The sequence below is a fragment of the Triticum urartu genome, chromosome 6A (genome assembly GCF_056163025.1).
Source record: "Triticum urartu cultivar PI428250 chromosome 6A, HENAU_Tu73, whole genome shotgun sequence".
In the NCBI taxonomy this organism is placed as follows: Eukaryota; Viridiplantae; Streptophyta; class Magnoliopsida; order Poales; family Poaceae; genus Triticum; species Triticum urartu.
In genome coordinates this window covers 103,313,817-103,333,057 of record NC_141878.1, presented here as the reverse complement: position 1 = coordinate 103,333,057, position 19,241 = coordinate 103,313,817, and the positions used below count along the sequence as shown (strand labels likewise).

Sequence of the window (19,241 nt, the reverse complement as noted above, 5' to 3'; positions counted from 1 at the left end):
GCAGCTATATATTATTTATAATGCAAAATCCATCAACCGAACAATCTCGACCTGAAAATAAAGCGAAAAACAAATCCTAAGGCCGTATACCTCGCGACAGTAACTCTCCCAGATAGCCACTAACCCTATCACTACCAGAATCGCCCCCAATGCCGACGGCCAGGGCCGTCGGCATAGCCCTGAGTCCCGTCGGGATAGGCCTATGCCGACGACCCCCGTCGGCATAGGGCCGTCGGCAACATATGCGTCGGCACAGCCAGGGAGGCCGTCGGCATAGAAAAGCCGTCGGCATATATGATACGCCGACGGGGGCCGTACATCTATGCCGACGGCCCTAGCCGTCGGCAACTATCACGCCTAACGGCGGCCGTCGTCAAGTCTGCCCAACGAACGGTCGCCACGTGGCACCACTATGCCGACGGCCTAGCCGTCGGCTTAGTCAAAAACTATGCCGACGGCTCGACCGTCGGCATAGGTGTGCCACGTGGCGACTAGCCGCTGCTCTAGGACCAGGGCTATGCCGACGGCCTGGCCGTGGGCATAATTTGAAACTAAGCCGACGACCAGGCCGTCGGCATAGTCCTTCATACAGAGCTCCCAGTAGCTGACACGTGGGCGCCTATGCCGACGGCCTAGCCGTCGGCACAGTTTTTAAACTAAGCCGACGGCTAGGCCGTCGGCATAGGCGCCCACGTGTCAGCTACTCGGAGCTCACGCTAGCCCTATGCCGACGGCCTAGCCGTCGGCATAGTTTGCTTTTGCTTTTTTTTTCTTTTTTCTGTTTGTTTTCAGATGGCCGTCGGCATAGTTTGCTTTTGCTTTTTTTTCTTTTTTCTGTTTGTTTTCAGATCAATTCAATTCAAATAGCAGCACATATCAGCAGATATATATGATGAGATAGACATATAAAACACAACGGGATATCATCCGGCACCATCACAACAATATATGCATAAGCATCATCACACACAAGTCTCTAAATGAACATCTTCACAACCAACATAGGCATATAGAGAAGCACACAAGTCATCTAAATGATCATCACCACACACAAGTCATCTCAAGCATCATCACCACACAAGGATCATCGAGCACCGCGGAGGTCGTCACCGCCAAGACGGCCAAAGCCCAGGTCGTCACTGCTAGCGGCAGCGCTACCGCCAAGACCGCCTCCGCCTCCGCCTCCGTGGATCGGAGTGGTCGGGCTCCGTGTCTCCGGAGTGCTGCGAAGACCACCGCCAACGGTAGATCCACATGTTCCCTGGATGTTGAAAAGACATATGCACGGGATATATGACTGTGTTGAAAGGCATGACATGCTTTGGGTGAATAGATTGGGGATGAACTAACCGGCGAGGGGCCAGCGTTCTGTGCCACAAACTCCTCAAAGCTCATCAGCACTGGTTGTGCTGGAGGGCATTGTGCTGGAGGGAACTGAGGACACCTGCCGGCCGCCATATCCTGAAAAGCCTGCTGCATCTGGCTATCCCTCTGCACTTGGTGTTCATAAAGCCTCTGATGCCACGCCATGGTCTCCTGGCGTGTGTACTCCATGTAGGCCTACAGTATGACATGATGGAACTCATAAAACTACTAAATGCAGAAAATGAAGTGAGCAATGAAGATAAGAGGGAAAATACTTACAGATTGTTGCTCCTGAAAGAGGGACTGTGTATTGGTCACTGGCTGGCTCGTGCGCTAGCTCAGGCTCGGGTCGATCCGACGAAGCTGTGTGTAGGAGATACTAGGAGTGATCACAGCATCGAGAACCGCCTCCCGACCGTGCTCCTTGGGCCCCATGCTCACCACCGCCCTGTCGTCCAGAGGCGCCGCAATGGGGTCAGGTGTGTTAGGATGCAACTTCAGATACGCTTCGGAGTAGGCCTGCTTCCTCCCCGTGGTCTTCTTGCCGTAGTACTGGGGCTCGCCAGGCTTGGAGTCCTTCCGCGTATGGGCGATCTCCCACGCCTGCATGTCTGAGAGCGGCCGCTTCAGTTTCTCCTCCTGCACCACCAAACAGAGATTAGTCATACATAAGAAAGTGATGGTAAATAGAAGAAGAAGAATGTTTAATGGGGTTAGTCATACATTAACTGCCTTGTGGAGATAGTGGTTTCGGTTTCCCTGAGCATGTACTCCCTCCGTCCCTTGGTTAGCCTTATTTTTGGTTCTCATAGCCGCCCAGGCTCCAGCCTCATCACACCAAAGATCCACCAATGCCGCCCAGGACTCGTCTTTTCCATAACACCAATTTGGACACACCTACATAATAAAAGCATAATGGCATGTAGGTGTGTCCAAATTGGTGTTATGGAAGCATAAAGCATAAAGCATAATGTACCACAAGGTAATGAAAGCATAATGAAAAATCTTTTATACTTACCGCCAAGAACTCGGGCCTCTCCAAGGTAATGGCCATCCTCCGCGCTTCTTCCTTGGTCATCTTCACACCAAGATAGTCGTGGTAGTATGTGGAGATGGCCACATAGCGCACCTCATACTGCATCTGGCGGGCCTTCTTCTTGCATTGGCACAGCACGATCTGGTCCGCTCTAGCCCTGTGCTCCGGAAGAACTCGATAGAATGTCTACAATCATGCATGAAACAAGAATGGAAGAAGCCATGAGTTAAATCATTCATGAAACTAGAATGGACTTGTGCTTCTGAAGAGAACTCACCCAGAAAGTAGTGATCATGGCCTTGGCATGGGTCTCATGGTCCGCGTGGCGCGCCGCTTCCCAGTGGTCCCAGCTCGTGGCCAAAACCCGATGGTCCGGCTGCCTGACTGGATCAGGACAGTACAACCCCGGCCAATATAACTTCAGCAAGACGGTGATGAGGCCGTTGGGAATACGGACCCCTTTAGAATATATCCAGTTGCTGCAAAAGAATGAACTATTAGCATGTGACAAGCAAAATAAATAACAACCGGAATAAGCATGTGACAAGCAAAATAATGAACCACTTACTCTTTTCCCGTGGGCTCAATGAGCCACTTCTGCTCCTCAGTAGCAGGAACCTGCTTTGGTAGCTTTGCGTTGCCACGCAGCCACCCCTTCTTGTCAACCCCCTTCCCGTCACCACCATCATCCCTGCCACCACCCTCCTCCTCGCCTGCCTCCCCCTCCCCAACCTCCTCCTCCTCCTCCTCCTCGCCTGCCTCCTCCTCCACCTCCTCCTCCTCCTCCTCCACCACCACCTCCTCCTCCTCCTCCTCCTCCCTAGAGGGTACCTCACTAGAGGAGGGCCTCGAAGACAACACCCCTAAGTCGGTGAGGGTGCGCTCTTTCTGGCCGCGACCCCCTGTAGTGGCTCTCCCTCCAGCACCTCGTCCTCTAGAGGCTCTCCCCCCGCCCCCTCCTCCTCTAGGGGCACCTCTCCCTCGACCTCCCTATGAGGAGTCATCGTCAAGTAGCCGAGGGGGAGGATTACGTGCTCGACCACTCCGACTAGGCAGGCCGACGACCTTGCGTAGGAAACCCACACCGTCGGCCTTCCCCTTGCCCATGTTCCACGAACCTGCATTGAAAAGAGAAAATGCAATTAGTAAATTAATGAAATGAAGGAAAAGGCATGATAATAAACACATTAATAAAAATGCATAAAAAGGCATGTTCCTAAACTATAGAAAAAAATACTTGAAACGTACATCTGCTAGAACCCATATGAATCATCACTATTGTAACCTCTTTCTCGGTCCGTCTCATCATCACTATCAATCATATCATCTTCGCTGTCCGACGGAGGTGGAGGCTCTTCCTCGTCGTCAGCGTCTTCATTTAACTTTTCTAACATAAGTATGTCATTTTCATTGACAATGGTCTCACCATCATTCCGTGCATCGTCGACGTTTGGGTCCACATCATCATCACCCAATGGTCTAGCGTCATCGTTTCTAACCACATCATCATCATCATCAGGTTGCTCTTGATAGAACACTCCCTCGTATGTCATGGGGTTAATGTTGTAGTAATCGTCTTCATTCGGGTCTGGTAGCTTACCATGTGGCGACACCTTGAACACAACTTCCCAACCCTTTAGATACACTTTCTGGCATGGGTAAGGCAGATAATATACTTGTGTAGCTTGGGTAGCCGCAATGAAGAGATCGGCTCCGGCATAGACGGTTGATGGTTTAACTTCGACCAAACCAATGGAAGGCGTATGTTTTACCCCCTCCTGCGGATCGAACCATCGGCATTTGAACACAGGCAGACTTAGGGTCTCACGCCCCTGGCGGAATTTAACCTCGTATATATTTTGTACCCTTCCGTAGTAGTCTACTGAATTTTGACCGGGGGTGTACACTCCAGTATTTATAGTTTTGGGATCGGGGCGGCTGTTTTGGTGCTCCTCTGTATGGAAGCGATACCCATTCACATCATACTTTTTACATGTCACGATGGCAGGGTCAAAACCCATGGAAACCCATCTCAATTCATCATCCATAGATATGTTCGGATCTTTTCCCTACAAGTATAATGGAAATTGTTGCGTGCATTAGTTCGGTTAACTAATAAATGTTGAAGTAGGTATTTAATAGGGGAGTGTGGAAAATTACTTTCTCCATGAACCAAGCAACAAAATTTTTACGTCCAGGGTTTCCATGACGGAGAAGAGTAAGTGCCTCCGCCTCAGTAGGAGGATTCACTCCCGTCCATTCCTCTTGAACGAAATCACTAAAAAAGATAAGCGGTGTTAGACCGGGACTAAGTGAACATGAAACATGATGATGTGGAAGACATAAAGGAATGGTGTAGTGGTATTACCTCATCCACACTTCCTCAACTTCCTTGATGTTGTGCAAGATATAGAACACGAGGTCCTCCCACTCTTGTCGTGGCATGTTATAAGATTTTGAGGCCCCAGCCCTCCCACCTTGCGCGTTGAATAGATCGAGCCTGGGTTGATACTTGGGCTCTTCTATATTGTATCGAGGCACCTTGTTATGCAGATGGGGAACGTGGTCTGGATAGTATGATGTCCTGAGGTCTGACACCTCCTCTAGGATAACTGCCTCAGCTATGGAAACTTCAATCTTAGCTTTGTTTCCACATTTCCGTCGGAGATGCTTGTTCTGCCTCTCAGGGCCATACTGCCAGCGATTTTGCACAGGGCCCCCCAACAATACCTCGTTCGCGAGGTGCAGAATGAGATGTGTCATCGGAGTAAAGAAGCCTGGCGGAAAGATCTTCTCTAGCTTGACTATCAACTCCGGTGCCTTCTTATGCAATTTTTCAATCACCTCTTTACTTACTTCTTTAGCACAGAGCGTGTGGAAGAAATGGCTAAGCTTGGCAAGCACTCACCAGACATGCTCGGGGACATAGCCTCGAACCATCACCGGCATTATCCGCTCAATCCATACATTGTAGTCATGACTCTTCAGGCCGGTCACTTTGCCCGTTGAAAGATTCATGCGTGCGAAGGTGCTCACTCATGTCCGTCTGATTTCTACGGTGACGTCTGGCACATCTCGCACAGGGGCATGGCGGGATAATTCTCATTGGACGACGGAATATCTCCTTCAAATGCACATCGGTTTTCGCGATCCACTCTGATGTTACTCGATTCCGACGGATAAAACCACTGTACATCCACTGATTATCTGCCATCCTCTGCTTTTTTGCAACCCACACAACATAATTAAGGATTCACTTAAATTAATCACGTCAAATTTTCAGTTTCTACCGCGTTTAATCCACCTACATCTCTAATAGGTAAAGATGGGTCCTAATCCCACCCGAGGATCTGTAGATTGAGTACGTTCTCCATTCTACCCCGTTCCGAGACAAAATTTCGGCAGCACCTCCCCGCTGTTCTCCAGATACACGTCTCGGCAAATAGCCGAGAGAATGTGCTCCGGAGAACAATGGGGAGGTGCTGCCGAAATCCTGTCTCAGAACGGGGTAGAACATGGAGAACATACCCAATCTACACATCCTCGGGCTGTCCATGGAAAACGCTGGACAATCCGAAAGAGCTATGGTGATAAATATGCAATTGAATGCATATTTATCGATGCAACCCTTTCGGACGGGAGACGCCTAGGTTATGCCACTTGACTTGAGAATGAAATCTAGTGACATTATTCGTAGCTCACCCTCGGCTGTAGAGGAAGTAGTTGAATAGTGGAGGGACAATCGGGGTCCAACAGCTCCTACGACGATCACTCCACCGAGATGGAACACCACAGAACCTGCACCATGACAAAATTTAAGAACATCACCGTCATCATCTATCATCATGTAACAATCATCGAAGCATAAAAAAATAATCATCATCATCATTTATCATGATCCAACAATCATCATCATTTATCATCTCTTTCGCAAAAAAAGGAAATCTGTCATCGCCATCATCTAAAAATTATCAAGGCATAAAAAAAGCATTATCATCTATCATCAACATCATCATCTATCATCATTAACATCATAATCTATCATCATCTATCATCTATTTTTTTGCATTTCTTGCGGGGGGGAACACGGGTGGGGAGGCTGCGGCGAGTGGCGAAGGAAGGGCGGCGGCGGCCCAGAGCGCGTGTGGGGCGGCGGCGGACTAGGGCGAGGGAACGGCGGCGGCAGCGACTGGAGAGGAAGGGCAGCGGCAGCGACTGGAGAGGAAGGGCAGCGGCGGGCGGAGCAGAGGATCCGGCGGCGGCGCGGGTGTGGGTCGGGAGGAAAAGGGGGAGATGGGGAATGGGTGGTCGGGGGCGAACCGCAGCGGTAAGGTCAACCTATGCCAACGGCTTGGCCGTCGGCATAGGCCTGGCCCTTTGCCACGTCACCGATCCGTGGCCGTGCGCGCTGCTATGCCGACGGCTAAGCCGTCGGCATAGATACTTTGCGATTTTTTTTGTTATGACATATGTGTGACTCTCAGCACAATGTAAAAAATAGTAGGGCCCACCTCCGAGACATGGCGGCAGCGACGCCCGTGAGGGGGGCACACCCCGGAGTCGCGTGTCAGGTGCCTGAGCGTGCCACCATGCTTCCACAAGCATAGTAGGGCCCACCGCAACACCTGGCGGCATTGCTACCCCCTTCGGTACCCCGTCCCGTCTAACCCTGACATAGACGACCGCCGGATCTAGCTTCTTTGACTTGCGCCGGACTGGGTCTGACCGGTGGACCTTTTCACCTGATTTTCATAGCCCAGCCCATAGCTGCACCCCCAACACCATCCCGGCCCAACCCACCCAAAGATAACCTCCGTGTCGGCCCAACGTGGCCGTTTCCCCCCTTCGGGACACGGCGGCAGCCACGCCCGTGAGGTCTACACGGAGGGACGGGGGCCCTGGTGGGGGGTAGCAATGCCACCAGAGCGTCGCACCGGGCCCTCATACATGAGGGGTGGTGTGATGGCATGTCTGAAGAGGCGGCACGCGTCTCCGGGGTGAGCCGTCTACTACCGTGTCATCGCCGTCCGTGAGGGGGGGCCACGCCCCGGAGACGCTTCCCGGCTCTTCGGACATGCCACCACACCACCCCGCATGTATGAGGGCCCGGTGCGACGCTCCGGTGGCATTGCTACCCCCCAGTGCCCCTGTCCCGCCTAACCCTGTAGCGTTTGACCACGGGATCTAGCCCTTTGACTTTGCATGGACGGGCTTTGACCAGTGGACCTCCCCACCCGGTTGTGTTAGGTCAGCCCATAGGAACACTTTGGAGCAACATCCGGGCCAGACCCACAGCAAGATCCCCTCCGTGTAGACCCCACGTGTCCGTTTACCCCCTCCAGGTGCCGGCGGCGGCGCCGTCCGTGAGGGGGGGCACAACCCGGACACGCGTGCCGGGCGTTTGCAACCGCCACAACACTTCCAGACTTGTGAGAGGCCGCCTACGCAAGATTTGGCGGCATGCTAGCCCCCGGAGGCCGCCGGCCACAGCCGTAGACGCACGAAGGGCAATCCGCGTAGAGGGAATTTTTCGGATACTTCTCCATCACCAAAAATTATGAAAAAATACCATCGTTCCTATAGCACATGTGCCCGCGTCGTGCAAAAAAACTCATGATTTTATCGCGCTCCGAGTATTTAGTAATATTGACGCCGCATCGTTACCGCAGAACGTCTACTACCGTGTCATCGCCATCCGTGAGGGGGGGCCACGCCCCGGAGACGCGTCCCGCCTCTTCGGACATGCCACCACACCACCCCGCATGTATGAGGGCCCGGTGCGACGCTCCGGTGGCATTGCTAGCCCCCAGTGCCCCCGTCCCGCCTAACCCTGTAGCGTTTGACCACGGGATCTTGCCCTTTGACTTTGCACGGACAGGCTTTGACCAGTGGACCTCCCCACCCGGTTGTGTTAGGTCAGCCCATAGAAACACTTTGGAGCAACATCCGGGCCAGACCCACAGCAAGATCCCCTCCCTGTAGACCCCAAGCGTCCGTTTCCCCCCTCCAGGTGTCGGCGGCGGCGCCGTCCGTGAGGGGGGGGCACCCCGGACACGCGTGTCGGGGGTTTGCAACCGCCACAACACTTCCAGACTCGTGAGAGGCCGCCTACGCAAGATTTGGCGGCATGCTAGCCCCCGGAGGCCGGCGGCCACAGCCGTAGACGCGCGAAGGGCAATCCGCGTAGAGGGAATTTTTCGGATACTTCTCCATCACCAAAAATTATGAAAAAATACCATCGCGCGTCTATGGGCTGACCTAACACAACCGGGTGGAGAGGTCCACTGCTCAAAGCCCGTCCATGCAAAGTCAAAGGGCTAGATCCCGTGGTCAAACGCTATAGGGTTAGGCGGGACGGGGGCCCTAGGGGGTAGCAATGCCACCGGAGCATCGCACCGGGACATCATACATGCGGGGTGGTGTGGTGGCATGTCCGAAGAGGCGGCACGCGTCTCCGGGGTGTGCCCCCCCCCCTCACGGACGGCGCCGCCGCCGGCACCTGGACGGGGGAAACGGACGCGTCGGGTCTACACGGAGGGGATCTTGCTGTGGGTCCGGCCCGGATGTTGCTCCAAAGTGTTCCTATGGGCTGACCTAACACAACCGGATGGAGAGGTCCATTGCTCGAAGCCCGTCCATGCAAAGTCAAAGTGCTAGATCCCGTGGTCAAACGCTATACGGTTAGGCGGGACGGGGGCCCTGGGGGTAGCAATGCCACCGGAGCATCGCACCGGGACATCATACATGCGGGGTGGTGTGGTGGCATGTCCGAAGAGGCGGCACGCGTCTCCGGGGTGTGCCCCCCCCCCCTCACGGATGGCGCCGCCGCCGGCACCTGGACGGGGGAAACGGACGCGTCGGGTCTACACGGAGGGGATCTTGCTGTGGGTCCGGCCCGGATGTTGCTCCAAAGTGTTCCTATGGGCTGACCTAACACAACCGGGTGGAGAGGTCCACTGCTCAAAGCCCGTCCATGCAAAGTCAAAGGGCTAGATCCCGTGGTCAAACGCTATAGGGTTAGGTGGGACGGGGGCCCTGGGGGGTAGCAATGCCACCGGAGCATCGCACCGGGACATCATACATGCGGGATGGTGTGGTGGCATGTCCGAAGAGGCGGCACGCGTCTCCGGGGTGTGCCCCCCCCTCACTGATGGCGATGACACGGTAGTAGACGTTCTGCGGTAACGATGCGGCGTGAATATTTTTAAATACTTGGAGCGCGATAAAATCATGAGTTTTTTACACGACGTGGGCACATGTGCTATAGGACTGATGGTAGTTTTTCATAATTTTTCATGATGGAGAAGTATCTGAACACTTCCCTCTACGCGGATTGCTCTTCGCGTGTCTACGACTGTGGCCAGCGGCCTCCGGGGGCTAGCATGGCGCCAAATCTTGCGTAGGCGGCCTCTCACAAGTCTGGAAGTGTTGTGGCGGGTGCAAACTCCCGGCACACGTCTCCGGGGTGTGCCCCCCCTCACGGACGGCGCCGCCGCCGGCACCTGGACGGGGGAAACGGACGCGTCGGGTCTACACGGAGGGGATCTTGCTGTGGGTCTGGCCCGGATGTTGCTCCAAAGTGTTCCTATGGGCTGACCTAACACAACCGGGTGGAGAGGTCCACTGCTCAAAGCCCGTCCATGTAAAGTCAACGGGCTAGATCCCGTGGTCAAACGCTACAGGTTTAGGCGGGACGGGGGCCCTGGGGGTAGCAATGGCACCGGAGCGTCGCACTGGGACCTCAACCGTGAGGGGGGCACTCCCCGGAGCCGTGTGCCGGGTGTCTGCGCCTGCCACCATGCTTCCAGAACCGTAGGAGGGCCCACCGCAACGCCTGGCGGCATTGCTACCCCCCAGGTACCCCGTCCCGTCTAACCCTGACACAGACGACCGCTGGGTCTAGCCCTTTGACTTTCGCCGGACGGGGTTTGACCGGTAGACCTTTTCACCTGGTTGTCATAGCCCAGCCCATTGCTAGACCCCCAACACCGTCCCGGCCCAACCCACCCCAAGATTCCCTCCGTGTCGGCCTGACGTGGCCGTTTCACCCCTCTGTGACACGGTGGCAGCGTCGCCCGTGAGGGGGGAACACCCAGGAGTCGCGTGTCGGGTGCCTGAGCCTGCCACTACGCTTCCACAACCATAGGAGGGCCCACTGCGACACCTCGCGGCATCGCTACCCCCCAGGTACACCGTCCCTTCTAACCCTGACACAGACGACCGCCGGGTCTAGCCCTTTGACTTTCACCACACGAGGTTTGACCGGTGGACCTTTTCACCTGGTTGTCATAGCCCAGCCCATAGCTACACCCCCAACATAGTCCCGGCCCAACCCACCCCAAGATTCCCTCCGTGTCGGCCCGACGTTGCCATTTCCCCCCTCCGGGACACAGCGGCAGCGACGCCCGTGAGGGGAGGGGCACACCCCGGAGCCGCGTGTCGGGTGCCTGAGCCTGCCACTACACTTCCACAACCGTAGGAGGGCCCACCGCGACACCTCGCAGCATTGCTAACCCCCAGGTACACCGTCCCGTCTAACCCTGACACAGACGACCGCCGGGTCTAGCCCTTTGACTTTCACCGCACGGGGTTTGACCGGTGGACCTTTTCACCTGGTTGTCATAGACCAGCCCATAGCTACATCCCCAACACAGTCCCGACCCAACCCACCCCAAGATTCCCTCCGTGTCGGCCCGACGTTGCCGTTTCCCCCCTCCTGGACACGGCGGCAGCGACGCCCGTGAGGGGAGGGGCACACCCCGGAGCCGCGTGTCGGGTGCCTGCGCCTGCCACCACGCTTCCACAACCGTAGGAGGGCCGACCGCAACACCTGGCGGCATTGCTACCCCCCCCCCCCCAGGTACCCCGTCCCGTCTCCCCTCTCCGCAACACGACGGAAGCGACGCCAGAGAGGGGGCAATCGATATATATATATATATAATCGAGATATGTTTTCTGTACATAAGGCACATTTAAGTTAATCTAATTATTTTGGGAAAAAATAAAAAGGAAAAAGAGAAAACAAATAAAATATGAAAAAAAATATTAGAAATCTATGCCTACAGCTATGCCGTCGGCATAGCTACAGCCACAGAAGGGTAGAGCCATGGATCGATGACGTGGCGTATGGCGCGGATCGATGATGTGGCACCGCCCATGGGCCAAGCCTATGCCGACGGCAAGGCTGTCGGCATAGATATGCCACCCCACGGACTGGTGAGCGTTTCGGATCGTTGACGTGGCAGATCACGCGGATTGATGACGTGGCAGATATGCCGACGGCCACCGATAGGCCCCATCGGTGTAGGCTTCACGCCGTCAAAGGATGTCGCCGCCCGGGCAGTCGGGCCCACAGATATGCCGAAGGCATCCTCTATGCCGACGGCCGCCGTAGGCATATTTATTGGGATGCCGACGGCCCTTCTGTGCCGACAGCCCCCGTCGGCATAGGTGGATGTATGCCGACGGCTTTCCTGCGCCGACGGCCTGGCCTGTGCCGTCGGGATAGATCTGTCGATGCCGACGGGGGCCGTCGGCATAGATTTGGCCGTCGGCAATTGGGTAAATTCTCGTAGTGCTACTAACTCCGTATCAAACTAGCCTACAAAAACATCTTATATTTTGATACGGAGGTAGTATCAAATAAGACCGACAAATTATAGTGTGGTAAAAATATGACCCTCCTGCAGGGAGGATATACCCCCCTGCAAAGATATGCACCACCACAACAAGATAGCACATGTTCCCCTTTCCCCTCATGTTCATAATGTGAATTTAGTTGTTTTCGGCCTCAATCATATTATGACTACTAGTAGTAATCTTGCACCTATGTATAAGCCTGGCAAACCGTCATCCCTGACCAAAACAGCAGAAGCTAGCTAGATCGAGAGCATGGGTTTACTTACACGAGCTTGGATGGTGTACATGCACTGGGAACGGTCAGACGAGATCCCCGTCGTGACCACGTCGATGCCGTGCTTCTCCAGCACGGCCGTCACCATGGTGAGCACTCCCGGACGCCGCGCCACGGACATGTGGATGTACGCGTAGTTGCCGGACAGGCTCAGGACGACGTTCGGCCCTGACCACGTCTGTAGCGGCACCGGTGCCGGCGCCGCGGTCACCGCGCCCAGAGCCATGGATGGCGCTTGCGCCGCCCCAGTCTGCCAGATCCCACCACCCGACAGCCCAGTCACCGGCGTCGCCATGCCCATAGGCATGGCCGCTGCCACTGAGGAGGAGACCCCGCCATTGGCTGCGGCGGCGAGCTTGCCTCCTGCTGCGAAATCCCTCTCTAGCTTTTGCTTCTCCAGCTCGCTCACCGTCCCCTCCAGGCTCTTGATGTAGTGTATGGCTTCCATCACTATGCTCGACTTGTCAACCTGAAACACCAAAACACTAAGCGAGTGACGATCTGACGATCGACTAGCCCTATAATATACGACCCTAGCTAGGTATCTGCTGATCTCATCACCTTGTCGGGGAGGGTGGGGAGGAGGCCGTGCAGCTTGGTGAACATCTCGCTCATCCGCCTCCGCCTCTCGCGCTCCGTGATGATGTGCAGTTCTCTGTCGCCGCGGCGGCCGCCTGATCTGCCATCCCTGCGAGCAGCTACCACCGGCGCTGTCATGATCTTACCCTTAGATCTACAACCCTCCTCTTGTTCTTCAACCTTGGGGACGCCCTTCCCCTTGTCAATAGCGCCGCCGAGGACCATCCGGCTGCTGGCCTTGGATCCCTTGCTGCCCTTGCCGGAGCTCATGGAGTCGGAGCTGGTCGCCCGTGGAGCGTTGTCTTTCGCCATGGCACAAAACTTAAACACAAAGCAAGGTGTGTGGAATTTGGATGTGGAGAGAAGGCGTTTTCTGCTCGCTTCAAGGAAGGATGCGCAAAGCTTTTGCGTCTTCTCAAAATATGTCACGGGGTTTCGTGTTTGTCAGGATGTACAAAATTAATTGCCATGATATTGTGCTAAAATTCTCTTTCTATCTCTAGCTATCTCCAAACCGTTGCTGCCAAAAATGTGTAATGTCTCGTGGCTAGCTTGCTCATTCTAACACTACTGGCACATCCATTGAATTTACGGCCTGCTCATTTATTTCAGTAAAATTGGAAGGAAAGCAAACAAATTTTTCTGCATGACGATCTTCATTCTGATTGGTCAGTCAGTTGATCTGATCAACACAATTATGAACCATTTAGTACTACTCCGTAAATCCATATACTAGCATTTTACTAAAAATATTGTAATATTGCCAAGTATTTAACTAGTACTAATAGTCACACGGTTTTGAACTGGTCCGCGCAGGGCGGTCGCACACAGTAACTCCATTTTCCGGGAAAGTAGAAATAACGGAACCAAACATTTCTTTTGCCCACGTTTTGAGCAACATACGCAACAGCAAGAACACAAATTCTGTTCACTGCTAACACAAAGCAGCATGTTAAGCATGTATGGCATCCAACTATTTGATCACCTTTTTGTAGGCATCTCACCAAACACTTAACGTATTTCACCGGGTAATCCAAAAGGCTATCACATTTCCATTTGACCTGGAGTATAATTGATAAAAAGCTAGCTTGTACGTACATAACACAAGCTAGCAAGGATTACATATGAAGTGTTGGCAAAAACACGAAAGCTTATCACCAAATTTATGGAGTTAGCCAAATAGCTAGCCAGCCAGCCAAGTGTGCATCGGCCGTATAAAAGGCTGCTTTTGAACGAAAGCATAGCTAGCTAGCTGTTGTTGGCCTTGTTGGCTGGAGAATGCAGCAACACAAGCTGTGGTTTGTCGTAGTCTTTTGATTCATCCTTGAATCAATGGACGGTAGATAGATAGTTTCTATAGAACGGTCAGAGCACTAGTAGAAAACAGGGCTTTGGTCCAGGCCTGGCCAGTCCATTAGTCCCGGTTCAGTTACGAACTGGGACCCATGGGGCCATACGTCCTGGTTTGTGAGCCCAGGGGGTCGGCCGGCCTCGTGGGGCATTGGTCCCGGTTTGTCTGGACCCATTTGTCCCGGTTTTAACACGACCCGGGACAAATCAAGATTAATGGGCCTCGCTCCTGGCCCACATCAATTGGTCCCGGTTTGTGGCTGGAACCAAGACCAAAGGGTGGCCTTTAGTCCCGATTCCAGCCACGAATTGGGACCAATGAGGTGGCTATATATATCCCTCGCCCACGAGCAGAGCACTCCATTGCTCTGTTTTTTCTGGCCGGCAAGGGGAGGGCTTTGTGGTGCTCTAGTTCACCTCCTATGCACATGAGGCCGAGTTTATATATCTCGCGATGTTGTGTTTGATGAATCCATTTTTCCGTTTGAATCTCTCCATCCCAATGCCGGCGCTCTACTTCGTCAAGAGATTCTTCTTCTTCCAACCACACTTCGAGATTTTGATCACGGGGGAAACAATTGCACTAACCAACATGATGATAATACTCCTACTGGAACCAGCCCTTGTCTTCCGTGTGTGCAGGTCTCTGAAGAAAATGGAGTTCAAAACGGTCAAAATGATCAAAATCTTGTCCAAAAAGATGCTATATTTCATGTGCAAGAAGAGGACGAAGCTGGCGCGGCGAACGAGGACGATCTGGTGGCGCCTGCCACCCCTGCGCGCCAATCCTTCTCGGATCGGGCGCGGATATTCGCCCCGGATCGCGAGCCAACCAGTCTGCATGGCCAGGCGCGGGCGATGCAATCCGCGGCCGCCACGCCTCCACGCTGGGAATCATCCTTGAACGGCTCGCGCATGCAGCCAATCACGAGGCGCGATCAGCACACGCGCCCGACAGGCTCACCTGGCGCAGGATCTTCTGCGGCAAATGACGGTGCGGTGCCGAATGAGCTAACCACATCCGTGGCCACTGGATCCGGTGTGGCATCTCCCGATTCCTCTCCAGGATCTTCTGCGACCAGCAATGCCGTGCGCCAGCGTGTACAGCAGCCTCCACCAACCACGTCAAGAATTACAACTCGGCTACAAAAAGGTATTAAAAATCAAAAAATAAGAACTGATGGCACTATTCCGTATGGCATGTTGTGCATTTCAGGCGAGCCAACAAAATTGGATGACGCACTTGGAGATCAGCAGTGGAAAAAGGATATGGATGAGGAATATACAGCCTTAATGAGAAACAAAACATGGCACTTGGTGCCAAACCGAAAAGGTAAAAACATTATTGACTATAAATGGGTGTATAGGATCAAGAAAAAGGCTGATGGCTCCATTGACAGGTATAAAGCACGTCTCGTTGCTAAAGGTTTTAAGCAGCGTTATGGTATTGATTATGAGGATACATTTAGCCCTGTGGTAAAAACTACAACCATCAGACTTGTCCTAGCTATTGCTGTGTCTAGGGGATGGAGCATAAGGCAGCTAGACGTACAGAACGCGTTTTTGCATGGTGTTCTGGAAGAGAAGGTCTACATGAGGCAACCACCAGGTTATGAAAACAAACAAAAACCTCATTACGTATGCAAACTTGACAAAGCTCTTTATGGTTTGAAACAAGCACCTAGAGCATGGTACTCCAGGTTAAGTATGCAGTTAAAACGTCTTGGCTTTATTGCATCAAAGGCTGACACATCTCTCTTCATATACAATAAGGCAAACACTCTTATCTTTGTGCTCATGTATGTTGACGATATTATAGTTGCAAGCTCCTCTCAGAATGCTATAGATGCCCTTTTTGCATGATCTAAGCTCAGAGTTTGCTTTAAAGGATCTTGGTGATTTGAGCTTCTTTTTAGGCATTGAAGTTAAAAAGGTTCAGGATGGTATAGTATTGAAACAAGAAAAATATGCCACTGAACTCTTGGCTCGGATGGGAATGAAGGATTGCAAGGCATCACCCACACCATTATCTTCATCAGAACAATTGTCAGCATACGAAGGGGAGCTACTTAAGGAGGAAGAAAGCAGCAAATACAGAAGTGTTGTTGGAGCCTTGCAATATTTAACCTTGACACGACCAGATATTTCTTTTGTTGTTAACAAAGTATGTCAATACCTAAATGCTCCCACTTCTTCTCATTGGACAGCTGTTAAGAGGATCATTCGGTATGTCAAACACACTGTAGGTTTGGGACTTCATTTTGGACGGTCCAACTCTACACTTGTTAGTGCTTTCTCTGATGCAGACTGGGCAGGTTGCAGTGATGATAGAAAATCAACAGGTGGTTTTGCTGTTTTCTTTGGTTCTAATCTTATTTCTTGGAGTGCGAGGAAACAAGCAACAGTCTCAAGGTCAAGCACTGAGGCCGAGTACAAATCATTGGCGAATGCTACTGCTGAAATTATTTGGCTTGAATCTTTGCTTGAAGAATTTGGTGTGAAACAACACCGTATTTCATGCCTATGGTGTGATAATTTGGGTGCCACTTATTTAAGTGCTAATCCTGTCTTTCATGCCAGAACCAAGCATATTGAGATAGACTTTCACTTTGTACGAGAAAGGGTTGCAGAAAAGAAGCTGGAGATTCGCTTCATTCCTTCCAGAGATCAAGTGGCCGACGGATTCACTAAAGCTCTGTCGTACAAGCCATTTGAAGCATTCAAGAACAATCTTAATTTAGGATAGGTAGTTCAGATTAAGGGAGGGTGTTAGACTTAGAGATATTCACATTATGTAATCTCAACTACCATCTCTATCTTTCCTCTCCTGTTTAATCTTCTATCTCTATCTCGCTGATCCTTGCGATCGCTGGGCTTCTTGTACGCCAAGGCAGAGGCTGTTTCTGTCCACAATCAATATATACCCGCGGCTCCTCTACGAAGGAGTAGGAACGCTTCCATCGATCCAATCTAACACTGCGAGGGATCAAAGCCAAGACCTAGTGATAGTGCAACCTCTCGCGTGCCGATGTACTTATTGAGATTTAGGGCTAGTTCTTCTTCTCGCACTTTTGGGCTTTCAGAATAAGCTGCCCCCTACCTAGCTTATTCTATAAGCCCAATCAAATTTTGTTATACGTCCACTAGTCAAATCTTACATACTAGGCTTCTATTTTTTTTTGTTTGGACTTCTAGATAAAGTGGGTAGGAGGCAGCTTATTCAAGCTTATCCTAGAAGCCAGCAAAAGAACTAGCCCTTATTTTCTTAATTGGCGTGTCGTTGTATATCATGAAACGCGGACATTTTCAAATTTGTGAACATCTTTTTTAAAACTTGAATATTTTGTGAAAACGCGAACATTTTTTGGAAATCTTAAACGCTTTTGAAAAAACATGAACTAAATTGAAAACGTGAATTTTTGTTGAATTTATTATTTTTTAAATATGATTTGTTGGAAAATTCAAAAACATTTTGAATTTGTGAATAAATATTTAAACTCCTGAACATTCTTTGAATTTGTTAACCAATTTCAACAAATGTGATTTTCTGAGATTTTGGAATTATACATTTTTTGAATTTTCAAACATTTTTTCAAAAGAAGCGAACATTTTTTAAATTTTAAAATATAAAACTTAAAAAAACATATTATATTATCAATGTTTTGTCTTGACTTGAAATTGATGTTATGATGTGAGTAACAGATGCGCTCATGTAAAGCGCAGGCGTGCGGGTGGAGCACAGGTGTGATTTCCGCCGAAGCATAGGTGTGCTTCTCCACCAAGACTAAGTGTGCTCCCCCACGGTTAAGCAGGGGAAAAGGGTGAAACATATATGGGCCCCAAAGGCTGAGCATTGTGTGCTTCACCGTGAAGTAGGTGTGCTCCGGCGGATGGAGCACAACTGTGCTTGGAAAAGGAAAATGGTGAAGCACATGCGTGCTCCAAAGAAGGAGATGCACATGTGTGCTTCATCGTAGAACTCACAGGTATGCTTCGCTACGAGGCATACATTTACTATGATGGGTGAAGCGGGGACGTGTCCCAGATGTGCTCCACGGTTGACCACATATGTGCTTCAACGCGAAGCGTGAGTTTGCTCGAAGGTAGTGGAACACGGGTGTGCTTTCCGTGAGCACAAATGTGCTTCCTGGAAGAGCACACATGTGGTGGCTAACTTACGTAAATAAGAGCGAGAAGAGAAGCAACGCAACGGTCGTGAACTAGAAGTGATCAAGAAGTGATGCTGAAACTATTTACGTTCAAGCATAACACAAGAACCGTGTTCACTTTCCGGACTCCGTCGAGAAGAGACCATCACGGCTACACACGTGGTTGATTCATTTTACTTAAGTTAAGTGTCAAGTTTTCTACAACCGGATATTAACAAATTCTCATCTGCCACATAACCGCGGGCATGGCTCTCGAAAGTTTATACCCTGCAGGGGTGTCCCAACTTAGCCCATCACAAGCTCTCACGATCAACAAAGGATATTCCTTCTCCCGGGAAGACCCGATCAGTCTCAGAATCCCGTTTACAAGACATTTCGATAATGGTAAAAACAAGACCAGCAAGACCGCCCGATGCGCCAACATCCCAATAGGAGCTGCACATATCTCATTCTCAGGGCAACACCGGATGAACACTACGTACAGCTAAAACCAGCTCTCAAGTTTCCCCGAGGTGGCACCGCAAGTGGCTCTGGTTCGGACCAACGCTTAGAGAAGCACTGGCCCGGGGGGGTTAAAATAAAGATGACCCTCAGGTTAATTACTCCCAAGGGAAAGATATAGGTTGTTAGGCAAATGTAAAACCAAGGTTGGGCCTTGTTGGAAGAGTTTTATTCAAAGCGAACTGTCAAGGGGTTCCCATAACACCCAACCGCGTAAGGAACGCAAAATCAAGGAACATAGCACCGGTATGACGGACACTAAGGCGGTAAGAGTGGAACAAAACACCAGGAATAAGGATGAGCCTTCCACCCTTTACCAAGTATATAG

The 19,241-nt window shown here is 51.7% G+C and overlaps 2 protein-coding genes across 2 annotated transcripts; both read right to left on the bottom strand.

Annotated features, from left to right (window-relative positions):
• Positions 1 to 904: 904 nt before the first annotated feature.
• LOC147964254 (uncharacterized) lies at positions 905 to 3,091 on the bottom strand. Its single transcript, XM_087529299.1, has 7 exons — positions 2,970 to 3,091; positions 2,679 to 2,880; positions 2,384 to 2,587; positions 2,089 to 2,262; positions 1,645 to 2,004; positions 1,351 to 1,560; positions 905 to 1,261 (listed from the first exon to the last, which is right to left on the bottom strand). The coding sequence occupies exons 2-5, from the start codon at positions 2,694 to 2,696 to the stop codon at positions 1,699 to 1,701; spliced, it is 702 nt and encodes a 233-aa protein (XP_087385425.1). The 5' UTR covers positions 2,697 to 2,880; positions 2,970 to 3,091; the 3' UTR covers positions 905 to 1,261; positions 1,351 to 1,560; positions 1,645 to 1,698.
• A 3,036-nt stretch (positions 3,092 to 6,127) lies between these two features.
• On the bottom strand, positions 6,128 to 13,319 carry LOC147964253 (transcription factor bHLH95-like). Its single transcript, XM_087529294.1, has 3 exons — positions 12,876 to 13,319; positions 12,307 to 12,783; positions 6,128 to 6,199 (listed from the first exon to the last, which is right to left on the bottom strand). Exons 1-3 carry the CDS (start codon positions 13,203 to 13,205, stop codon positions 6,170 to 6,172), a joined length of 837 nt encoding a protein of 278 aa, XP_087385420.1. The 5' UTR covers positions 13,206 to 13,319; the 3' UTR covers positions 6,128 to 6,169.
• Positions 13,320 to 19,241: the final 5,922 nt, after the last annotated feature.